The 25,204-nt window shown below is 33.6% G+C and overlaps 3 protein-coding genes across 4 annotated transcripts; all 3 read right to left on the bottom strand.

Annotated features, from left to right (window-relative positions):
• Positions 1-2,502: 2,502 nt before the first annotated feature.
• Positions 2,503-6,207, bottom strand: LOC112031665 (ubiquitin-like protein-NEDD8-like protein RUB3). Its single transcript, XM_024064370.2, has 2 exons — positions 5,083-6,207; positions 2,503-2,611 (listed from the first exon to the last, which is right to left on the bottom strand). The coding sequence occupies exon 1, from the start codon at positions 5,917-5,919 to the stop codon at positions 5,083-5,085; it is 837 nt and encodes a 278-aa protein (XP_023920138.1). The 5' UTR covers positions 5,920-6,207; the 3' UTR covers positions 2,503-2,611.
• A 1,568-nt stretch (positions 6,208-7,775) lies between these two features.
• LOC112031670 (tyrosyl-DNA phosphodiesterase 1) lies at positions 7,776-15,341 on the bottom strand. The gene is made up of 16 exons (XM_024064377.2): positions 15,190-15,341; positions 14,905-15,087; positions 14,593-14,808; positions 13,127-13,339; positions 12,803-12,863; positions 12,204-12,280; positions 11,849-12,106; positions 11,269-11,358; positions 10,980-11,114; positions 10,470-10,619; positions 9,489-9,592; positions 9,103-9,156; positions 8,930-9,020; positions 8,506-8,586; positions 8,233-8,383; positions 7,776-8,166 (listed from the first exon to the last, which is right to left on the bottom strand). The coding sequence occupies exons 1-16, from the start codon at positions 15,337-15,339 to the stop codon at positions 8,069-8,071; spliced, it is 2,112 nt and encodes a 703-aa protein (XP_023920145.2). The 5' UTR covers positions 15,340-15,341; the 3' UTR covers positions 7,776-8,068.
• A 1,681-nt stretch (positions 15,342-17,022) lies between these two features.
• On the bottom strand, positions 17,023-21,577 carry LOC112031671 (chaperone protein dnaJ 50). 2 transcript variants are annotated; one of them, XM_024064380.2, is made up of 10 exons: positions 21,353-21,577; positions 21,187-21,249; positions 21,034-21,100; positions 20,875-20,934; positions 19,576-19,626; positions 19,360-19,440; positions 18,795-18,907; positions 18,456-18,573; positions 18,093-18,219; positions 17,023-17,644 (listed from the first exon to the last, which is right to left on the bottom strand). In XM_024064380.2, the coding sequence occupies exons 1-10, from the start codon at positions 21,466-21,468 to the stop codon at positions 17,541-17,543; spliced, it is 900 nt and encodes a 299-aa protein (XP_023920148.1). In that variant the 5' UTR covers positions 21,469-21,577; the 3' UTR covers positions 17,023-17,540. The 2 variants fall into 2 exon arrangements, with proteins under 2 accessions (XP_023920148.1, XP_023920147.1); XM_024064379.2 differs by having other exon boundaries at positions 18,456-18,576; positions 21,353-21,575.
• Between the last annotated feature and the right edge of the window lie 3,627 nt (positions 21,578-25,204).

Here is a 25,204-nt window from a genome sequence, read left to right as displayed (position 1 = left end):
AAATCCAAATCCCTAGTCTTTGTTAATCAAAATCCCCAAACCTAAAACCCCAAGCCCAATCGATAAATCCATACTAGCAACCCCAACCATTCAACGGCAGACTCCAAATGCTTGCATCAAGGAGATGAAATTGGGCACTTGGGTTTCAGTTTTGCCCAACAAACAAGGAGCTTGTACTGTGCTATTTGAAGAGGAGGATTTATCAGACAAATGCTTAAGCTTGATATCATCTTTAATCTATGTACAAATGGGACCTTGAAGAATTGCCTAAAACTAAAGCCTTTTTGTTTTTGTTTTTGGGAAACATTGACTTGGTTTGTTTGGTTGTTTGAGGGGTTTGAAGTCAAACCTTTGTTTGATTATTGATTTTGTTTGGAAGTAGTTTGAGTTTGATTAAAAGTTGAATCTTTGTTAATAATTCCTGTAAAATTTGTTTGTTTGCTTAGAATTTTATTTGAGTTTTGGATGAAGTTTGGCTTTTGTTGGGTTTAATTAAAAACTAAATGTTTTTTTTTTATACAAGACAGAAATACTACTCTAACCTAATCTATGTATATATGTGTGTAAAACTCTCTCCTAAAGACTTGAACCCTGGCCCTTACCCCCACACCCCATAAGTACTTATACTTATGAAGTGACCATCGCACCAAGGGTATGTAGTGGTAAAAAACTGAATCTTTGTTAAGAATTCTTGTAAGTTTTGTTTGCCTGCCTAGGATTTTATCTAGCTTTAGGATGAAGTTTGGTTTTTTTGTTGGGATTGATTTGAACTGGTTGATGGCAGAATACTTTTTTTTTTTTTTCACATTTAAAATAGTTGAAGAGTAAGGCCTTTTTCTTTTTCAATGGTTCAACCTAGTCCTAGCCAAAATAACACTTACGTTCCTACACTAAATCTGATTGATTACTCTTGTTATACATTAATTATTTGGATTTCGATCGGTAGATTTACAGTTACACCATAGATTAATTATGATGCATGAAGTCCGACTTATGTCTCAAAGTATGTTATCCAACTTTTTTTTTTTTTTAAAGGTTGGGGAATTTGAATTTGAATCTAGGTTCTCCCTAATAGGAAAATCAGGTATTACCATTGAATTATAAGGATCTTGACTCTTAATAGCAGATTATTTAACATATGTGTTTGTTTATTTGGATCCCTTAAAAATATATTAGTTTAACCTCATGAATTAGCTAAGTATTTACTTAGGTTAATTATGAGATCTAAGTTAAACAACAAAATATCATATCATACAGTGTGGAAAAATAAATAAGACAACGATATTATTACTCAGGAAAACCAATAAAATCAACCATTTCAAGGTAAAAACCTAGGGAGAATTTAATCTAGCTATCTAGGTAAACAAAATCCACTATGATAGAATAGAAGATTACAATAGATTTAAACTCTAAATCTAAACTACCTCATGTAAAACTTACTAACACGACCACGTGCAGCTCCAACTCCACGAACTTTTCTATCTTGGATTTGATTTGCACAAACACCCACGTTTGTGACTTTGAAATCTCACTCAAAGATTTCAGATCACCATCAGTTGTTGATCTTGTAGCAATAATTTTAGATCTACCGGTTCTAATGGTATGAGAATGATTTCCGGTAGTGACTTTGAAAGAAGAAGACACAGTACCTTTTAGATATCACAAGAGCACTTCTGAAGTCATCACAAAAACGTGTCTTAGGATTTCCTTTGAATACTATGTGAAATAGATCTGAAACCTTGATCACTTAATAGGCTTAACAAGCTGATGGACTTTAATTAAATTCTACAGAACCCGTGTCTCGATCGGTAGAACATGTTTTCTCAATCGGTCAAACTTGGCATGTTTTGAATTCTTGGACCTGCAGCTTGCTTATTTTTGTATTCTTACTTGCAGCACCTTGAGTATTGTCTAATCATGCCTATAGATTTTAAGATCTATATCTAGACAAATTATGTTCACGATTTGCTAATTGTTCTAAACTTTTAAAATCTAAAATATGATATATCAAAAACTAACTGTAAACTTGGTAATGTGTTTATCACATTCTTAACCATCGTATAATAATCCATTGGCGAGTAGATTCCTTTTTTCAACTTCAAGAAACCACTGGATTTTAATATTATATAATGAAATATTATTCCCTATATTAATATTTATTCATATGCTTCATGCATTTATCTGTACGATTATTATATCATATACCAAACCCACTAAATCCCAAGAAATACCATTCTCAAAAAAAAAAAAAAAAAAAAAAAAAAAAATCCCAAGAAATAGCGTAGATCCATCACAAATTTTGGAAGCACACAGTAGAGCACGATCATCAAGTTTATGACCATCTTAAAATTGGAATCCTTGACCCTTAAGCTATACAGTTGATCGAAACTCGAATTACTGAACTAAGATGGAGCTTGGCTCCAGGAGGAATTTGATAATCCGTTACAGTCAATTCATCTTATAGCAACTGTTCATTATAGGCTAGGCCTAGCCTAACCCATGGGACATAAACTTTTTTCTCGACCTTCAGTTTTATGTCAACGATTTTTGCATTACGTGGAATTTCATCAAGATAGCAGAATTCTCCATATAAAACATTGATTACCATAGTCTGCAAAACACCAACCAATTCATTTTTTAGTATATATAATTAATAATAGCATAAGATTTTAGAAAACACACTTTAAAGCATGAAAAAATCAAGCACAGAGAGTATTAGTAATTAAATAACAAAATAAAATGAAATTTAACTATCACACATATTTATCATAACGAGAAGTTTTTAGAGGGCAAAAATGCATACTGGCCGAGAAATTTGAAGGTGAGAATCTGGATAAGGGAGATAGTCTAGATATGTGAAGTTGGTTTGACCTCAAATTTAACTAGAGAAATATAAGATACAATTAATATGCCAAGTCTCAATATGGTGGAAAACGCTATCCCTTTATCATCAAAATAAAATTGTGGAGAATGAAGATTTGTTGTTAGCTTTTAAACCTACTACCAATCATGCCTTAAGTGGGGATCGATAGTTACAATGTTATTACCATGTTGAATATATTCTTTTTATGCAAATCCCAATTCTAACTATGGTTGCACAAAATAAATCACAATGGAAATAGAAGTATGAAAAAATAAAGAAAAATGAAAGACCTATTCAATGGAATTCCTATTGACTTCACATACAGAACTATTGTTAAATTGTGAGAAAACCCAACTTTGCATGGGTCATATTGTTATTCTAAGTTTCTTACTATTTTTATGATCAGTAAGCAAATACAAAACATGCAATTGGCATGAGTTAAGCTACATTTATTTCTTGACATGGTCAGAATATTTCTTCTTCTTTTTTTCCTTTCAATTTTCCTTTTGTTTTCTGGTCTCAGAATTATGTGTTTGTACAGATTCGACAAAGTTGACATGGCCCTATTGACGGTTCAAGATAATCCTAGCACAAATAACACTTTTAAGGGTCCCACTCTAGGCTTGATTGATTATCCGTCTTGTACATAATATATGAATGGTTGGGTTTGGATTGGTCTTATACAAAAATGAATTGGGCCAGTATACCAAGTATCCAACCAACTATCTTGCCTTGGTCACACACCCCCATGCCAATGAAAACTAATTGTTGTGGGTTTCGGATGGGACCCGAAATGATGAAATACGAAGACTGTGAAACATTTAGAGTGAGTTTGGTTCGACTTTTTTATTTTGGGCTTTTTGAAAAAATGAGAATTTATTATTGCTGTTCAAAAGATGCAATGCAAAAATACACTTAAGACTGAAAAGCACAATTTCAAAATTTTATCAAGTGCGTAAAAATAGCAATCGTGATTTTGGCCTAAAAAGCTCTAACCAAATGGAGACTCCACGTTCCATATTTTTCTAATATTTATACTAAGATCAATAATTTCATATTTTTACTATAATCTCGCATTTTTTTATTTTTTTTTTTATCTATTAGTATTTTTCTATATCATTTCAATGATTAGATTTAATTTCCATATATAATATGTAATTATGTATAGTATATTTTGAATAAACAACAATAAATTCATTTTAACTTCGAATAATGTATATGAGATAAGGAAAATTATTAGGTACTCCCAGAGTACCATAAATGCATACTCTCTCCTCTCACATGAATGTGGGTCCCACCATGAATTTAATTAGTATGACCCACAATTCATGTGAGATGAAAGAATACGCATTTATGGTATTCCGGAGGTATACAATAATTTTCCATGAGATAATACATACTTTTATTTTGGCTAAGTGAATGAAGAAATATAGGAAACACCATCTCCTTCATTAATTTGTTGTGTATTTTGCTTGAAATCACAACTAAAAATTGATTTAAAATCAATCAACTATAATGGTAAAAGTGGTGATAGAAGTATTTCCTTTTTTTTATAGGAAGAAGTATTTCTTGTATCACGTTATCATTTATATCACATTCCCATTTATGTGAATAGCATATTTATCAAAATGATTTTAAGCATCTGAGTTATGTATTTCATTGACCAAAATAATTTGCAAATAATTTCTTTTTTTGAAAAAAAAAGTTGCAAATGATTTTTGTTAACTTTTTATATGATAATGATTATGATACAAATGATTCATAGAAAAAGAAAAGAAAACGAAGAGAAATGGATTGCGTGGAATAATGTGCTCAAAACTTATTATCTTACTAATAGCAAATGACTGGGCGACATATTTAGTAATTACTCAGTTATAATGAAAAGTACACAAATAATGTCTTGGGAAAATACTTGAAACCAAATCAAAATCTTCTACGTACATAATCTGTTCTAAAGTCGAAGAAACGAACAAAAACTAAAATAGGCATTATAAACGTAAAGAACCATATATCTCAACTTGTATTTCGGTGTTTTTCATAAAGATGCCTATTTTAAAGGTGAAGAAACACACAAAACCGAAAATAGGCATGATAAACATAAAGAACCATATACCTTAACTTGTATTTCGGTGTTTTCAACACAAATCAAAATTCCTATCTCCTAACTATCAAATTCCCAAGAAATTATTCTAGCACATAACATTAGGGCAAAAACATACTTACGAACCACCGGTGACACTCCCATTGAAGACCTCTATTGTGTCACCTTGCCCAACATGGTGCCACCGAAAGGACCTATCATCATCCATCACATTCTGCTTGTAAATGAAGAAATAACCCTCTTGTGGAAGACTAAACTGTAGCTTTTCTTGCAACTTCTGCAGCTCCTTCCTCAATTCCCCAACATTATCCGACGCATTCATCTCCACCGGAATCTTCTTCGTCCCGCTTTTCGGCAATACCAGCAGCTTCAATTTCTTCGACCCCAACAATGTCATTGGCCCCGGCCCCGGCCCCGGGGCCGGGGACAATGCTGCCATTGCAGCCGGTGAAGCTGTTGTTGGCGAAGGCCTAAAACTGACATCAATATCCGAATTCTCCGAAATCTCGCATTCACATAAAGACCTGTGGTCTTGTAACTCCGCACCACTCGAATGAATCATCAAACGGTTAACTGGGACAGCCTCCATTTCTTGAATCTTTTCCTTCAACTTTCCAACCGTGTCGGTTACCTCCATTTCTAGAGGAACATGCATTTTGTACGTGGGGATTTTCACGTTGAGCTGGATTTTCTTGGAGAGCGATGATGAGTTCTCAGGAGATTTTTCGGATTCCGAGGCGGCGATCATGAGTTGAATGTGCGAGTTTTGGAGGATTTCGGTGTGTTCAACGTTGAGGTCGTCTTTGAGGACATTGCCATTGAAGATTAAGGTTTGTTTGGACACGGGTATGCCTTGGTATTTTTTGACCTTTTCTTTGATCTCTAAGATAGTATCAAAGAAACCCACTTCAATAGAGAATGGTCTTCCTCTTTGGGGATCAAAAATCACATCCATTGTTGGATTAGAAAGAAAGAGAGATCATGAAATAAAGATAGGTATAGGTGGGTTTGTTTTGTGGATTTGTGAAAATGCAATGTAAATGTAGATAATGGAATTTGTTGTAATCGGAGTCTGTTACGGTTCTGTTACATGCAAATAGCTGAGGTAGTTAATTTGCTATATATATACAAAAGATTTTAGCTCGTATAAATAGGGATTGTAGGTGGTTTTAGGCTTTTAGCTCCTTATTTCTGTTGTGTACTTTGTGACTATTCTCTGAGGAAATAATGCACAAAATTCTCCTTCGATTCTCTCTTTTTTTCTGTTTCAGTAAAATCTTCGTGAGAGTTTTGATTCCCCTTTCAGTAATAGTATCTGATATTGTCTCTAACTAAGAGCCGAGATGCATGCTGATTCTCATTTAATTCACATGCTGATTCTCTTAGAAAGGTTCGGATTTAGTTTGAAAGAAAGGAAAGAAAGAATGTCATTGAAACTTTATAATCTAACGGCTGCTTAACAAAATATCTTGGATGGCACGTATTGAATCTCATCCAATGGAGGCATTACACATACCTCATCACTCTTAGGGAACAATTGGTTTCAGAATAATTGATAACTTGATGCTGTACTAATATATTAAGTGGCCTTTTTTTTTTCTTTTTTTTTTTTTGAGAAACTATTGAGTGGCCATTTTTGTTTCGCTATTTGGTGGAAAAAACACAATAGCATTCTATAAACGCATATTTTGGCATTTGATAAGTTTTCAAAATCGCACTTAATGACTCCACTATTGTGATTTTACGCGTTTTTGGGTAGCACCCTTCAAGCTACAGTTGCAAAACACACTCATAAAAACAAGTTTTCAAAATGCCCAAAAACATAAAGCTGAATCAAACTAATTTTGAATTGAGAGCTTGAAGCTAATAGTGAGGACACAAACGCTACACTCGCTACCATGGGCATGAAGGTATGCTTCCATGGCTGCAAAGAAGTGGATTAATTTTTGCATAATTGGATAACTAGGGGTGATCAAGCTTAGGTTTAGTGTCAACCTACGGATAGACTTGATCACAACAAGTTTGAAGAATTTAAAACTGCAATCGACCATGGTCATGGAAGTTATTAACCAACCCTGTAATAGCTTAAATCGATGGTACAATACTCAAATCTATGGATCGTCTCAATCAATAGCAATTGATGGTCCAATACAAAAATCTATAGATCGTCTTGAAATGCTACTGATCTTGTAGCATCTTGACGAGAGGGCTAGAGATTTGGGTGGCATCACCATGAGATGATGAAGATCCCAAGATCTCTGTTGAAGCTCATACAAAGATCAAGCCAAACAAGAACGATGGCATGACAATGACGGGGAATGCATGGTATTGGGAAATGCTCTATAGACAGATTAAGTTTGTTAAATTTCCATGTGGAGAAATCGATATTCAACCTGATATGATTGGGTTTTGTTGATTTTAACTCATTGTTGACCAAAACAACTTTCGGAGCCGGCAGATTTTAGATTGGGTGGCTCCGAGTCAGACAAATGCGGGTGTGATTGATCAGCCATGTGAGGAACAAGTAACTAGCCTTCCTAACTAGAAAAGCTCATCAAATCAAACATAATTTTCGTTAATACTCATATGGTAAACCAAGCCCATCATTGTGGGTTCTTTGTCAGCAATACAACCACAACAAACAAACTAGTCACTTAATCCACTTCTATCCTATTGTATTGGGCAATTTGACATTAGTTTTCCTGATAGTAGTGTACATATAATAGAAATACCCTGGGAATTTTAAACCACATAAGAACCTTTGCATTTTCTACAATAAAGCATCCACATTTCATTGACCACACCTTAGAATTTAGACAAGACCACAGTGTACTCTGTTGAGAACACTCGTATTTTTTAAAATAACTCTGACCAAGTTTTGCAGCTTACAAATCATGTTCTTCTATGGTCATATGGATCTATGCATCAAATCATGTTCTTACAAATCATCAATTCATGTTTTTAAAATATTCAAAAATATTCATCTAATACAGTGCAAAGGCATGCAACATGACCACATTTAATATTCACAGTAAAGAAAATATGTGGAGAAAAATAAGAGCACCCAGTAACGAAGGAATTTTAGTATATATACATTAAGAATGTCAGGAATCTTGGAAAGTATAAAGCTGTACTTGTCGTGGCCAAACTTGATCATAAACATCTTTCTTGGTATATCGCCGATCCCAAGACCAGGGTACATCTGCAGAGGAAATAAAGTTAGATGAGACCTGCATAAGCACAGCAATGGCTGAGGGGCAGAGCATACCTTCAGAAGTATATGGTTGAGGAGGGAGTTCGTAAGGCACAGGTAATGGAATTACATCAGATGAAGAGTCTGAATTTCTGCTTCCTTGCCAAGTCAGAGTCACTAGTTTTGTTCTCCGTACTTCAGAATTTTCTAATGATCTGCATTTATCCTGAAACTCACAGAAATTTTCTTTTGGCTATGTTTCTTCTTTCAATAATTATCTAAATGTAATACAATAGGTTTAAATATTCAGATGGCTTAAAGACTCACAAGCCAGGATATAGCCATTACCTCCGTTATATCCCCATTACTGGTACAAGAAAATCCAGAACCATATCTTTCAACAGAAGATGGCAAAAATAGCACTCCCAGCTGAAAGTATCACACACAGGAAACCGTAGAATTACAAGGCCAACCCTTCAGTTGGAGCAATGAGTAGGAAAAGATTCAATGATTTGTTATATAAACATTTTTTTTAAAGCTTTGGCCCGAGGGGGAAGAGAAGATTTGAACTGGCGACTTCTACTTCATGAGGCGTGTTTTCTAGCCGATCGTGCTATCCCATGGGATTATGAGTTGTAATATAAACATTAATTCAAAGATAAACAGATTGGGACAGGTGAGTTTTAAAATGAAGTTGTTCATATTCAGTATAAACTTTACATGTGTATCTCAATTCTAATATTTCAGATAGTGATGTTATTGATATACATGCCTCATAAGAACGGATCATCAACTGAGAATTATTTTTCTGGAGAGCTCCCCAGGCAGCTTTGCTAAGATTTGATGAAGTCAACAATAACCAACTGTTGCAGAAAACAATAGGTTCACAGTTGATGCTTAAAATATAAAAACAGGCACAAAAATAGGCATAACATGAACTCTTACGCGAGTTTCTGACCATTATACCGGGTGAATGTCTTTATATGTGGCATTGCACGACTGGAACATTGAAAAGAATGATTATAAGTTAGTCATTAAAAATACTTCAAAGAAACAAAAAAAATGGTGAGGGCTAATGTTTTCTAATACAAAGTAGGAACACTAAATACTATGAGTTGTTGTGTCAGATAATAGAACATATCTAAGATAACAAAAATGAAAAAATGATTTTGTTTTTTTGTTATCATTTTAGTAAATGGGTATGAATAACAGAATACAAGTTAGTACAGCAATTGACAAAAGTTTCATTCTACTAGACTTTCAATTAAAAAATAAAACCTTAATTAGCATTTTGATGGTCTGAACTGTCTCTAGTGATGAGATATACATACCAGCGACCAGTGTGGCTTGCCTTCCACTTTGCCCAATACTTCTTCAAGAATTCTTTCTCCACGTTCTTTAGTGGACTTGGAATGGCATTGCCAGCTGCATAACCCTGGGAAAGAAAGAAAGAACAAAATAAATAAATAAAACCACACTCAAAGTATTAAAATGTAAGCAGTGGATAGATAGAATAATCTAATATGGATTGCACTCTCAAATTGACATGAGAAACTTGAGGCTACTTCATTTCTACTCGGCAGTTATGTCTTGAAATGAAATTTTCAACTCAAGTCAACTTGACTCAGTCTTTGTGAGTTCATTAATTGGTCTTCTTTACACATGATCAAATCATCTCAAGCGGCTATTCCTCATCTTTTCATCAATAAGAGCCACCCCCATCTTTAAATGAATTTCATCATTTCATATCATATCTTTTCTTCTATTTTTCACTTATCCATCTTAATATTCTCATTCTAGCTAATATTTCATTTCAAGGACATGTTGCTTCTTTGCTACTACATATTTAAACTGTGGTCTGAAAAGTACAGTGTAGGTAAACCAATTCACTGTCATTTTTGGGTAAATAACACAATTCGCAATATTACTAAAGGGAGACGAATCACTCAAAAAAAAAAAATTCGGAGTTTTTGGGCTTAAACAGGTTCATCACCTCACTCACATTTCTGTGTCAGCATCCTAGGATGGTTTTATAAGATTTTACTAAAACTTTAATGACCAGTTATTTTTATCTACGGTCAACCCTTAACTCCACTAAGGAAGTTGTTTTAACATTTTCAGAATTGATTTTCATAAAGGTGTCAAGTCTTTTAGCTATAAGCATGACCCCTGATACCTAAAGCCGAGTCAACCAAATGATCAACAATAGCCAATGTCCAAAACCTGGTAAAGTTTGAGGAAGACAACTATAATCTGGCAAGTATTTCAAGGTACGGTCAAAAGATCTGCCGAAAAGACCTACTCAGTAGTACCTCTAAAGAGCATCTGACATCTTCCACAGTGGGCCATATAATACGTGGTTGTCCAAGACCAAGAGGTGTTTTATCTTCTGAGAAGCCTGATGACATTGAATAAGTCAGCTCAGCCAGCCACTTCTCATCCAAAGAACCAAGGGAAGAGAACTGCAGTGACACGGTACAATCAGAAAAATTCCTCAAAAAAATGGATGACAATCATAATGCTAAGCTTTTCAATTGTGAAAGATACATTCCAGAAACCAATCACCACTATTACTCCATAAATTGAAAGATCCATTGCAAATATTATGCACATAAAAGTTCAGCAGAAGAGGATACAATGAAAATACCAGGTCCAGATAGAACAGCATAATACAGAGAGAAACCAAATGAAAGAAAACTTAGATAAACGGAATGATATATTATTTTATTTCTTCACCTACTAATAGAAAGCAATTAGCATTTACATCCACCACTCAACTACCATTTGACCATCATACCACTCAAAAAGATTTCCAACTATACCTGATAAGCAAGTGGGGAATTTTTAAAATCTTTATCAAAAGTACATTCCTGGAGAACAGTTCGTAGCTTCATATGACCCCACTTCTTCAAATTGGTACCAGTATGATATCCAGGGACAGAAGCAATCAATCTGACCTGAAAATTGTTCAAGTAGTTTCATATGTCCCCCATTTTATGGCATGTTACACACATATAGACACTATTCTAACATTATATCCTCCTAACAGAAATGAATGCCTTTTTAGAAAAGGAAAAAAAACTGGCAAACTAAGGGAAAGAAAAATTATACCGCTGCATCACTATAATCAAACTTCTTGAAGAAAGCTGGATTGATATTGAAGTTTCCAAGTGCTGGTAATTTAACAGAGAATTCAGGCCACTACAAATAGTCAACCAAAAGAAAAAAGCAAGGTTATTATGGTTAATCTAAATAGTAGCATATATAAAGAGTATAAAATTTGAAGCAACAAAAATCTCAATCAAGCTCCATTTATCCAGTCTCTCACAGGTAAGCCTATATTCCAAATCCATGGGTTAGTAGGGGAAAAAAATAAAATTAAAAAAAGTAAAAGTGCTTAGCTAAGCAACAAGTTTTTGAAAGTGCATAAGCTGAGATCAGTAACAAGTACAATCCCCCAAAGCAAGAAATCAATGAAAGTTCACGCAATCAGAAGAAAGCTTAACACTTCAAACAGTTCAGATATATTAAAAAAAAATGCCTATGATGTAGGCATATAAAAAGGGGTTCATGGCATCACTTCCAAGGCAATATTATCTAATACAACTGGAGAAATATTACAACATTTGATCAAGAAGGCAAACACAGACATTAGGACTACATCTTCCACATAACATGCTTCATGTATTACCTTCAAGGCACTGAGATAATCGATCAAGTCATTTTCAAATCCACATCTTTTGCTTGGACTATTTTGTTCTTTCCAGGGGAAATCTTGCATCCACAAACCTTGGCTTTTGTTGTTCCAATCTACATATATTAAATTTGCTGTATGTACAATAATCCTCACTCCCCGACGATATACAAGAAGCATGGCCTTCGAATGGTGTGTCCCAAATGAAATAGGTAAGGGGGGTTTATGCAGAATCCAATTTGCCGGCTTCTTTCTCTAAACAACAGTCAAAATTGCTAATATTACTGTCCATGTCCCCAAATTAAACCTTCAATGTATAATAGAAATTGGCATTAATAGAACAAAGGAAAACCTTCATGTGATCCAATGTGCCATCACCTTCCCCATGAAGAACCAACACATGAGGGGTTTTTGCAAGTGTTGGACATGCTACATCAAGAAAAGGAATCCAATAATAAAAATAAGGCATCACTATATAAAGTTAAGAATGCATCACTTTCAAGCAAATCGCAAGCTGATGACTATGGGTCATGCCAACGATAAAAAAGGAACTATACCCATAATGGCATAATGATTTAAAATACTGCACAAAGAATGGATGATAGTCGAAAATGCAATTAAAGCATCACATTAATTCAAAGAATGGAGGATCTTAAAGCAAAGATCATTCATAATATTGGCAATACATCCATTAAGACAATGTAACAAGCAGTGACAAACCCAAAGAAGCAGAACAAATACTCATAAAAAATTCATAAACAGCAAGAGAAAGTAACTGCAGCAATCTTTGAACATAAAAATGCACTCATTATTTCCATATTCAGCTTATATGAATTTATATACCTACTTCTCAACAGGTTTTTGTTAGTCAAAGATGTTGACCCATCCAGCTCATACAGAGAGGAAGTTGGAACTAAACCAAGGGTGAGAACCAAAGTGAATAGAACTCACCTGGTAACAACCAATCGATGTCTACCATATAATTTGAAAGGATTGCAACAAGAACATCCCCCTACCAAAAAAAAAAAAAAAGCAATTAAATGATTAAAACAAAGAAAAATAAGCAATTTAACAATCAGCTACTCTGTGGCTCCATTTCTCCTACACTCCATATAATGAATATCCCAATCTTATAGACAATCTATTATGTCTTTTAAAGTGTTACAAGTAAGTGAGTAACATCAATCTCAACAGACAATAATAACATTAAACATGATAAAGTTTACAGAATAAATCAGGGCAAGAATGCATCATTAAAATTTACAGTGCTAATACCTGAATCACATCCCCAATAGAAACACAAGAGGTATTCGACCAAGCTGGCAGCTCTCTCACTCGCAAAAGTCGAAATGTCCAAGGTAACTTGTCATTAGAAACATGAAAATCACGGATAGCCTCCTCCCTACTCTCTCCCGTAGAATTGTACTTCCCATAATTTTCAACCTCCACGCCACTCCCTTGTCCTAAGCTTTTCTTTTTCACTTCATCCTATACAAGTCAGATTAAACAGTAAAATGAAGCAAGAACCTTCCCATAACAGAGTTCAACCTGTTAACCAATTTCTTCTTAACATACAAAGCAAATGAATACCAAAGCATGAACTAAATGCATGTATCAAACAAAACAAATGTTAGAATATCAATATATTTCAGGCTATTACCATAAATAATGTAGACCATGATCTACTATAGTTTTGTAAAACCATGGGCTACCATGGTCTTAGGATTACCATACTAAGCCTATTGTACATTAACAATTAATTCTTAGTCCCAAAGTTTTTGGGGCTGGCTGTAGATACTCAACATATTAGTTAGGATCGGCCATATGTATTCATTTCCATCATTTTATTCTATCCAAAATCATATTCTTTGTTACTTCCTTAATTAGCATGTCCATTTTTATTACTTTTACTAATGTTATTTGTGATCTTCCTCTTCCTTTTTTTTCTTTTTTTCGTTCCCTCAACTTGAAGCAACTCATTTCTTCACACTAGTGCATTAATCGCTCTCCATTGAACATGAAGAAACCATCTCAAGTGACTCTCCTCATCTTTTCATCAATAGGGGCCACCCCTATCTTTAAGGGAATTTCCTCATTTGTAAACTTATCTTTTTGTATATTTCCACTTATTCATCTCAACATTCTCATTTAATCTACACTCATTTTATGAATATGTTGATTCTTAACGGTCCAACATTCACTAACATAGAGCATAGTTGGTCTAATAACAATATTATAAAATTTTCCCTTTAAATTAATAGGTATTATACGTTAACACAATACTCCTAATACACTTCTGAACTTCATCCATCATTCTCTCATTTTATGATTCAAATCCTATTTAATCCCCCCATCTTTATGAATTATTGATTCAAGATATCAAAAGCTTTCGCTCTTTGGTACCTCTTGTCCATTGAGTTTTATAGCCCCTTCATCTTTGTTTGTACTTTTACTAAACTAACATTTTATGTACTCATTTTTGGTCCTACTTAATAAAAAAAAAACCTTTAGATTCTAGAGTATTTGGCATTATATCACTTGGAATACTAAGACCATTGTATTCCCATTCATATGACATATCCTTCATTGGGTTCATTGTAACAAACAATTCAACATAGTATTGGGCTTTCCACGGTAGACTGATTCTCTTGCTTCAGCTCTCTCTACATCATTTCAGTTTTCCTCTTTCTATTTTAAAGACAAAATTTTTAAACAGAAAAAACAAATTTAACGACACCCACCTGCGACTTTGTCGTCAAAGCTACATTGTCGAATGTTTGACGCGACCTCTTTAAACTTGGTTCCACTCCTTTGTCACCAGCCCATGTCACATACTTGAAAAAATGATGCCCAGGAATAAGCTCCACAACATCACCATCAACAATGGTAGTGCTTTCTTGAGAATACAGCTTCTTTCTCTTATTCCCAGAATTAACCACAATGGGATTCGAACCCTCCTACAAAACAAACCCACACAATGCATGAATCATAAGTTTTTGGAGATGGGTTTTTAGGGGTTAGTTAGTTAGTTAGTTAGTAAGTTAGTTAGTTACCACAAACAAATTGGCGGAGGCGGTGGTGGAAACGGTTAGAGTGAGGTGCTTGCGGCTGAGCCTCTTGTCTGAAATGGGAACATTGTGGCGGCCAATGACATTTGGGCCTTTGGAGAGAGAGAGCTTTGGGATTGAAGTGTCTTCTTGGTCTAGATTTTGAGTTAGCGGAACCAAATATCCAATCTATAAAACAATAATATAAATAAAAGGAAATGTTGAATGAGATAGATAGATAAATAATATGTTACTAGTTGTTGAAATTGAAAGAGAATAAAAGATAAGGACCTGAGATTGAGGCATTGATGATGATGATGATTTGGTTGCATGAGAGAGAGCAAAGACAACGGAACAAGAAAGGGTTTTTGGAAATTGGAACGGTGCTAGACTGAGTAGAGAATTTCGAGAATCCAGGAAGGAGCAAATGACTCTGCACATAATAAGACTTACTCCACTATACGCACCGTTTTCCTGATTTCTTTTTCTTTTCTTTTTTTCTTTTTTTTTTTTTTAATTTTTGATAACCTTCAATTTTATTACAACAAAAATGGCTTTTAAGCCTAACAGCAAGTTTGACAATAGTGTGAGCTTCGGAATAGATTTTTCTTAAATCAACTATACTTACATGTGCATTTTACTTAACTTAATTAGTAAAATCTCTGATAATTGAATAAGAGATCTGGGCTTACAACAAAAACTGACTGATGTCTTGGTTTGATGCAGGGGCGTAGCCAGGAATTCGTACTTGGGGGGGCCAAATTGCAATATTGATAGAAATATCATAATTCATAAATTTATAAATAAAAAATTATCAATTTTGATATATTGTCATATTCTTAAATATTAATGGAAATACAAAAAGCAGTCTATTTTACCATACACATATACAAAAATTTGCATACTATTATTTTAAGCACCATCAACCCATCATTATCCATAATACTGAAAATTTTCTTATTTTTTAATGAATTATTCAGCTCCTAATTTCAAATTTAAAAAAAAAAATGATGTGGAAAGATATAATATATTATCATATAGCAATACAACAAATTGAACAACTTAATAAACAAAGCATATTCATAAAACTAAATGACCATTATCATATATATAAAGAGCATAACTCTAAATGCCTATAAAATGTTGAAGAAATAAACAAACCTGAAATACTGAGACATAAGAAGAAGCTAGAACTGAAAGCAAATATGGATAGTTTTTTTTAGATGAAAGGAGTTTATTTGATTTCTACCCTTACTGAGAAGAGAGTTAATGTGTTTAGAGCAATCAACAATGAGAATAAAAAAACATAAGGTAGTGTAGGCTTGTATCAGCAGGAGAAAAAGTAGTAGCGATTACTTCTATTCTCGTATGTGGCTTCTTATGATTGAGAATGATGAAGAAAAAAGAGTAAATTTTTGTTTGAAATGAGTGGTAAAAGATGATCAAGAGGAGATGCCATGAAACCCTCTCAAAAAAAAAACTAAACTTACCATGAAATTTTTTTTGCTTAATTCAAGAAAATTACAAAAATAGTACTAATTAACCGGTCGACTAGTTCACCACTGTCAATACAGACTTTAACAATAAGTTTGTAAAGCCCAATGAAAGGCAAGTGCTTACGCTTAGACTTTAAACTCTTCACTAAAACCGTCTTTTGGTTGTGTATTGTGTTATCAATACGTACAACGTATTGCCAATTTCCAATCTCACCCTCGCATTTTTTTTTATATGTTTGGAACGATTAACAATGCAAGTTAACATAAATTAGACCCTCTTTTTCTTCACAAACCAACAGTAGAAAAAAAAATTTCTAAGAATTTTGTTCAGATCAATTGCTTTCTCACTTAATTTATCGTGCAGTAGGATATGTTTTTTAATTGATGGCTCCCTAATAAACCAAAATTGAGGTACAACATAAGTGTAGTTTAGTTGAAACCTAAAATTGTAACGAAATCCAAGTTCAAATCTTCCCAATCCAAAATTCGAAATCCAAGTTCAAATCTTCCCAACCCAAAATTGAGATACAACTGCGATTAAAAGGTGTAACAAAATTCAGGTTCAAATCTCTCCTCCCCAATTATCAATATATCCAAAAATAGAATAAGGCACCACCATAATAAATGCTTGAAGGAAATCCGGAATGCAGAATGCCAATTTTGAGATCAATACAATGTCGCTTTATTTTATCCAGTACAATAAATTTAGACGTGTCTGTCAAAAAAAAAAAAAATTAAATGGTTTTCGAGTTCTACAACTGCTTATAGGTCTCCTCACTTCCTCCTAAAATTACTTGAGAAATTATTAGTTTGGCGGGTAATACATATAAAAAAACAAAAACAACAGCAAAAACTAAAAAAGTCCCCGAGGCCTCCGAGTTAAGACCGGTCTGAAAAACTCTACTTCGAGGCCTACAGTATTGACCCACACACCAATCATATAAGCTCACCTCTAGAGTCTAGACTTCATATTTCAAGGCACACACACGTTGGTAATTTGGCAGTCTGCAACAATAATCCTACTTTTACCATTTTCCTATAAACCAACCCACGGTTCTCATATCTTAGTACAGTTGTGGGTGATTTTGTATAGGTTTAATTCTATCAAAATTGTGTCATGAGTATTATATAAGGCCTCAAAATCTTTCATCGTCTGCGCTTTGATTCTTTCCGCATCTCAGACATGTAGCTCTCCAAGTTGGGCTTCTCCCATAGACGTCTATAAACAAGATCTTCCTTTGTGGCATCATCTAATAAACACAGCAAGTATTAATTAGTAATACACTTTTAACGAGATCAAATAATAATAATAAAAATAATACTCTTTTTAACTTATGAGGAACCTCTAGACCGCACAAGTACAGGAGTTTAAGCATGCAGGAAGTCTGGAAATCCCAATTCTTAACCATTTCCATAAATAGAATGCAAAGGTTTTGATTAGTTTAGCAACCTTCCAAAAGCTGTGTAGCCAAAAGAGCAGTGTGTATGGTCAAAGGAAAACAAATGATAGATGGTATAAAAGTTCGATAAATTCATCTAATTGGATGATATAACCACAAGATCTTGTAATTGAGTTTTTAGTCCTATGCCCAGCAAAGAATGTCATGCATTATATGATCTAAAAATCAAGCTCCACCAACTAACCCAACAAAATTCACCTGGTCCATTATAAGGTTAAATGAATTAAATTCGACTTACCAACAGTTCTCCACGCATCAAGAGTAACTCCAAGGGATCTTTGTGTCAGGTAGGAGGCATCTTCCCAAGAATATGGAGCTTTCTTCACCTTGTATCTCCAGAACCAACAACCTGACCATAATAATAGCTGGATTGGATAAAAAAAAGTAGTCATCAGTATTCATGTTCCATAACTCTTGGGCTAAGATCAGCATCAAGTCAAATACTAATTGCAGAAACACCGCCAGAGATTTTTTTTTTTTTTTGATAAGTAGAAACATCACCAGAGAAATAGATCAACAAGAAAATATAGCCGTCGTCATTATGCTTGAATAATACACAACCAGAGTTACTGATATTTTTGAATGACAACATTGGCACAACCTTTCCAATAGTGTAAGGTAGAAGTACAAGTCGGACACCAACAAGCTCCCAGACCGAGGGCATTTCAGCTCCTTTTATCTGCAGATCAAGTTCTTTACTGAAATCTTCTTCCAATTTCCTGCTATAAGATCATAACTCTCCTTGTTTTAACCATAGTTTGAAAATTATAGAATGGAAAGCCCAATAATAGGAATTAGCCAAAAAAGTAATTCTAAAACAGGAGCATGGGAGAGTTTGTAAGGATAAAGTGTCCACATTGATGGACATTTGTCAATACAAGAAAATGACATCTATGGAATCTTATATGACAGAGAAAAAGCTTTTGATATAAGTTCATACTTGTTCATCTGCTTGTTACTCTTCTTCTTATTTGTTGTTCCTCCACTGCGTTCAAGTTCCAAGGCTCGTAATTTATTTTTGTAAGCAGGCGTCTTCTTGACCATTTCAATAGCCTAGAACAAGAACTAGAAGAGTTATGTAAAAGAATATCAGAGGACTACTCTGAGCCTTTTCTATGAGATATTGTTAAATATTAAAAAACATTGGAGAAATCCAAGCAAATATCCTGCAGTATCGGAATTGTTCTTATTCTACAGCCTTTTTTTAAAATAAAAAAGATTCTACTTTAAATCCAAATGGTGACCATTACCACTGCTAGCAGTATAGTTCAGCACAGACAAGAATAAAAGCTTTTGTTGAACTCTAGACAAGTAACATCATCCTTGTATTATGATGTAATGATGTATTAACTTCAGGTTAGTTCAAGTTGTGTTAGCAATACTAGCCTATCAACATTCATCAAACCCATCAAACAATCTCACATTAAGATGCATATGATATAATGTTTCAATACTTTCTTTTTGATAAGTAGTATAATGTTTTAATACTTGATATATCACAGTACCTGATTATACCTTGTCCACTGGTTGAGATACTGAAATGCTGAGAGAACTAGAAGAAGGCCAATAAGGACAGCACGAGTATCCTAGCAAGTGGATGCATAAACCAATTTGAGGATAATTTGAAAGAATTGTAAACCTTAATCTCTCTACTATCACGTTTGGTTTTAAACCAGGCAGAACACTCAGATACCAAAAGAATAAATAAAGAAAGTACTCACTGTTTTGTGACCATAATATGCCTGATAGTAACGAGCTGTATTGTAAAATACCTGAAAATAAAAAACAATAACAGTTATAGTTTTTTACATAAATATGTAAACTTCAATAATTCCAATATTCTAATTGTGGGAAACTCGAACTGTTTATGCACACTACAAGTTGAGAGGAAGAGAGATGCTTATACAGTGGACATCTTTGATAACCAGAAAACAATTTGTACCAGAAATAGTCTTTGACAAACCAAAGTGACTTACTAAAAAAGTCTACACAAAATTGTAAACCAAAAGACAACACATTGTGTCAGTTCCTTAACTAATTTTAAGACAACCATTGCATCACACAGAAGAGAGACATGTTAATTAGGGAGAAGTTCTAATGCTAAATTAAGTATGCCAACTCCCTTACACTTCAGCAATTTTTAAGGATCCTCCGGCAGCAATTTATAAGATTATAACTTCAAGTACCATTGACCTCCATGGATAGAGTATGACCACACTAAGCTACAGACTACATGTATAACTAAGTAAATCAACCACTATGCTGATAATCTATATACAACCTATCCCCAATGTTGCAGGAATAATTCAATCCATTTCTCAGGCTATATTATTCATAAAAACCAAGCATGCATTTCTCATGCTCCATTCACAATTCAATTCACAAAATGACCTAGCACCAGGGACTCAACCACTTCAATGGGTTCTGTATGGTTGAGCACCCCCAAACTTCTCAAATATTATATTTTTACCCCTAAATTTACATAAACTTTTCAAAAGAAATATGGTTAGCCCTCCAAACTCTTCATATTTTTTGTATGACACTATTAAATTGGTTCAATTTTATGTTTCTAATTATTTCCCCCCCCCCCCCCCCACAATTCATGAAATTCTAGTTCCGCCCCTGCCTAGCACACAGTTTTTCCCAAGTATACAATGACAATGCCTAACAAAACGAGCAATTCTATCGTTAAGTTGCTTACCAAGAGAATGCAATCTGCACCAATGCACCTAATTCTACTGATCTTCCAGAGTTATTATTCATAAGAACCAAGCATGCAATTCTACATCCCGATTCACAAAACAACCTAGCACCCAATTCATTCCTAAGGCGAATTTCACAACTTCATAAGGAGACAAGTTGTGATTAACGCAACATCGCTTTCACTAACACAACCTCACCACGTATACCACTTTTATTGTATACCAAATGCTAACAACACTATGATCTATTTCAGCATTACAAAACTAAGTAAATTTCCATATATATATATATATATATATATATATTTTATGTATTACCTCCTCAGGATGTTCAATTGCATAATCGTATTGGGCTCGCGTATCCTCGTCCTTCAAAATCTACAACAGTGAATCAAAAAGAAAAACAAGTTTCAGCATTTACAATCTAGATCACAAATTCAAAGAGCAATCAACAAATCATCCAAGATCCAAAATTACCTCATATGCATTGGCAATTTTCACAAACAGTTTCTTCGATTCGGGATCGGGATTCTTATCCGGGTGACTGAATTTTAAACCACAAAAAAATATATATATAAATTTTTTTAACAAAAATTAAAATTTTACAGAATGAAATTAATGGAAACTCACTGTTTGAGTGATAGCTTATAGTAAGCTTTCTTGATTTCCGAAGCATTAGCACCCTGCGTAACCCTACATGTAGGCGAAGATTAGGTTAGTAAGGAAGTAATATCGTGAAAATGGGAGGGGTAAATTGGGAAACTGAGAGAAGAATTTTTGTAGTTGGAGCTCTGACCCGAGGAGATCATAGCAATCGTCTTCGTCGCAGTAGATCGCAGTCGATGGAGAAATGAGAAGAGAAAACAGAATCACGGCTGACACCACCGCGGACCACCGGATCGCTGCCGCCATTGCTTCTTTTTTTTTTTGGGGGGTTCGGAAGCAGAGACTCTCTGGAGTCGAATGCTTCCGTTATTTTAGACTCTGGAAAGTTTAGACCGTCTAATATAAAACGAAAGATTCTGCTAACCACGTGCAAGACCCTTAGATTTTGGATTAAATAAAAATAAGTAAGCAAATACTATATAAAAGGGTATTTCGGTAATCTTACCTTAGCTCCATGAGCAGGATAAATTATACTGTGGAGACTAGAGATGGCCTTCACGGGTCTTCCTAACGAATAAAAATATTCATGTATTCCTAACGAATAAAAACGTTGTTATTCGTTAGGGAGACCCGTGAAGCAAATATGACATCACTTAATGATTTTTTTTTGCTAATTAAGAAGTTAATTCATACATTTGTGTAAATGACATTATTTTATTAATTGGAAAGACCACCTCAACAGTCCTATAAGTTGACCTAATAATTTCTCTCATGGGTAAGGACAATATTTTGTGAGCCTCATATGTCAGTGAAAGCAAGAGCATCATTCTCTCTGCTTCAAGAACATCTAAAAATTACTCGAATGAGAGTGGTTTCATATGAAAATTTCTATCATGAGTAGCCTTGCAAATATGCTTGGAATTTTAAATTCTCTCCAAAAAAATAAAATGGAAGACGATCAAGCTAAATGTATCATTGTATTTTGGTATTTTTAATCCTCTAAAAATAAATGTATATGACTTTATTTTTGAAAAAAAAAATATTTTGTTAAAAAGATTTACTTATATATTTTTATAAACTTATGCCTTAAATGCACCTAAAATTAATGACTTTTATATCACAAAATGTCAATATAAAAAGAAAATAAATGAGACAACAATAAATGAAAAGTAAAATTTGGAGTTACACGAAAACTCTCATCACCTGTTAAATAAATTTTTATTTTCCTCACTTATCAAGTTTTTGAACATCCTGCAAATGTCAGTCAAAAAAAAAATAAAAAATAAAAAATAAAAAAAATAAGAGAGAACATCCTGCAAATGGGGTTGGGAACCTTTTTTCTTCTTGGGGGGAACTTGTACAAACCTATGAGCCCATGCAAAACAGTGTACATCGGCCTAAAAACACACATGAAACTCCCTCATGAGTCACATCTATTGAATAAGTTGTGTTTGTTTGGCCATTGCTAATTTTGACCACGGACATTGAGCTAGTCCGGTAGCAGTAGGCATCATCCCCTTTATAGACAAACCAAAACAAATCAGGTCAACTAGATGACCTCAATTTCTATAGGACTAATAAATCTGTTGAATCTATCAAAAAGCTACTACTACCAGCTACGGCTGCCACCTGCAAAAGAACCTTACTTAAAGTCAACTGCAACCCACTGCACAACACCTAAAAATCGTCTCTCACAAGCCAATCATTCTCACAAGTTACCTTCTTTGAATTTTGGGGCATAAAAGAGCATAGGGCAAAGTAAAGAGGGGGAGAAAGGAAACCCATTCCGCTTGGAGAATGCTCTGGTCAACTAAAAAACTCAACACACCCACTTCACTTAAAGAGGTGGGTCTGTTTGATAAGAAATTTTTAGTAACATTGCTTAAATTTTGTAAAAATACGTGTGAGTAAAAAATTGTGCAGAAATACGTGTTGTAATGCATCGAATGGGCCTTAAACACACATTTTCTCTAATTTAGCATAATCTAAAGTGACACCAAAGTGATTCACTCAGCAACACTCTCCAAGTGCTCTCTCTCTCCTTCTCTCACCAATCTCTTGTCATCTCCCTTATTTCACTTACTATCCCACAACAAGCAATTTGGCGTTTATTATCTTCATTGTATTTTCCCACTTGTATATCATAAAACGTGACAGGGGGGGGCTAAGATTTGTTCATAGTTGCCATGTCACATTTGCTAGTGTGAATCCTCGGGGGCTTGACTTATTGCACAAGCCTCATAACTGTTTTGGCTAATAAAGAAATATGGGACACTTGCAACTAAGATAAGTTTATTTTTATCTTATTCTCTTTATATCTTATTCCTTTTACTAGTTGCAAACATGCTCAATGCAGATAAAAAAATTGATAATTTGTTTATTTGTTAAGTGAAAAATAAAAATAGTAGATGAGACTTATAAATGTTAGAACCAAACCCTTCTTAAAATGATGTGATTACTTTCTAATAAAGTATATTTTTTTAATGAAAAACATATTAGATTTTCTAAATTAAGTTTTTTTTAAGGAAACATAATACATTTTACATTCAATTATTATGTAAGAAAAGATTTTTGTAAATAATGTAATGTGTAGTTGAAATTTGTTTCTAGTACTCTTTACAAATAATTCATTCTCTATATGTCTTAAATAACCTAAAGAGAAAGCAAATATATAAGTAAATTCATCACTTATATTAGAAGAAAAAAAATCAAGACTTTAATAACATAAGAAAAGTGTAATTTTACCAATAACCTACCAACATTATGTAAGCTGAGAATAAGACACAATTGTCAATGAAACTACTCCTCTTTGTACACAAACTTCTCATCCCAAAGCATCACTGAATTGGTTCAGATGGACCAAATAAGACTGAAATGAACCTAAATGGACTGAATGGACTAAAGTGGATTGAAATGGACCGAATGGGACCAAAATGGACCAAATAGACTAAAATAGACTGAAATGCTACGCTAATGAAGCTCAATAGGAATGTAACAACAATAAATGACATGCTTCAGCTTTTAGATATATATTATATAGATATATTGTTCCACATCTTCGTATGATGTTGCTTAATACATTTATTGGCATGGATCTAATATTGAATATATTAACTTGAACATTGATAAATATATATTCATTTAATCTTGTTACATATATTTGCTTAGCCTTACTAAACATATTTCTTTATCTCAATTTCTATGTTGTATAGGCACAATCATTAGAACATGAAAAACAATTTTTTTCTTTTTGAAGTTTATGCCTCCGTCACTTATTACTCTGTCTTTTGCCTAGGATGGTATACAATACTAGCACCCAACGGGCAACCTATTGGCGTGAATATCATATTTCACTACTCGAAGAAAACCCAAAAATAATAATAATAATAATTTAACTTTCAAAATGCGACTCAAATCATAAACCTCAAGCAAAGAACATTAAAACTAATGATACCATAAATCTTGCAATATTTTTTACAATGGTTGGATTAATAGGATATGTTTTTACTTTTAATCTAAGATAAAAATTTTACTCTAATCTAATTTAAAAGTATATTTGCGTGTGAAACTCTTTCCTATAAACTTAAACTTTGATCATTGCCTTCCTACTTTACGAGAATTGATATAAAGGAAACATCATGCCAAGAATGTATAATGGTTAATTGAATATGCTTAGTACAAAATAAAAGTACTGTTTTTTACAAAGAGCGTTAAACTAAGTGTTTGTTTGGCAAGATTATTTTTGCTCACTTATTTTACTATTTAGCTTATTTTTGGTACTATTTATGAATCTTACTATATTTTTTTATATTACTTATAGATCCTACTGTACTATTTTAGCTAATTTTTATTTTTATTTATAGTATTTTTAGTAAAAAAATTTAATTTTAATAAAATAAGTAGATCTCAGTAGTCTGCTTATAATGAAATGACACTCCCACTGTATTAGGGAGTTTGTGGGCTCAAAAGATTTGATTGGTGTTGTCAAATCATAATTGAATAGTCAAAATAGTTAATTTCTTCGTGACACTGAAGAAGAGAA

The sequence above is a fragment of the Quercus suber genome, unplaced genomic scaffold (assembly GCF_002906115.3).
Source record: "Quercus suber isolate HL8 unplaced genomic scaffold, Cork oak 2.0 scaffold_10, whole genome shotgun sequence".
Classification (NCBI taxonomy): Eukaryota; Viridiplantae; Streptophyta; class Magnoliopsida; order Fagales; family Fagaceae; genus Quercus; species Quercus suber.
Note: the sequence above shows the minus strand (reverse complement) of the source record. Positions and strands in the feature narration are given on the sequence as shown.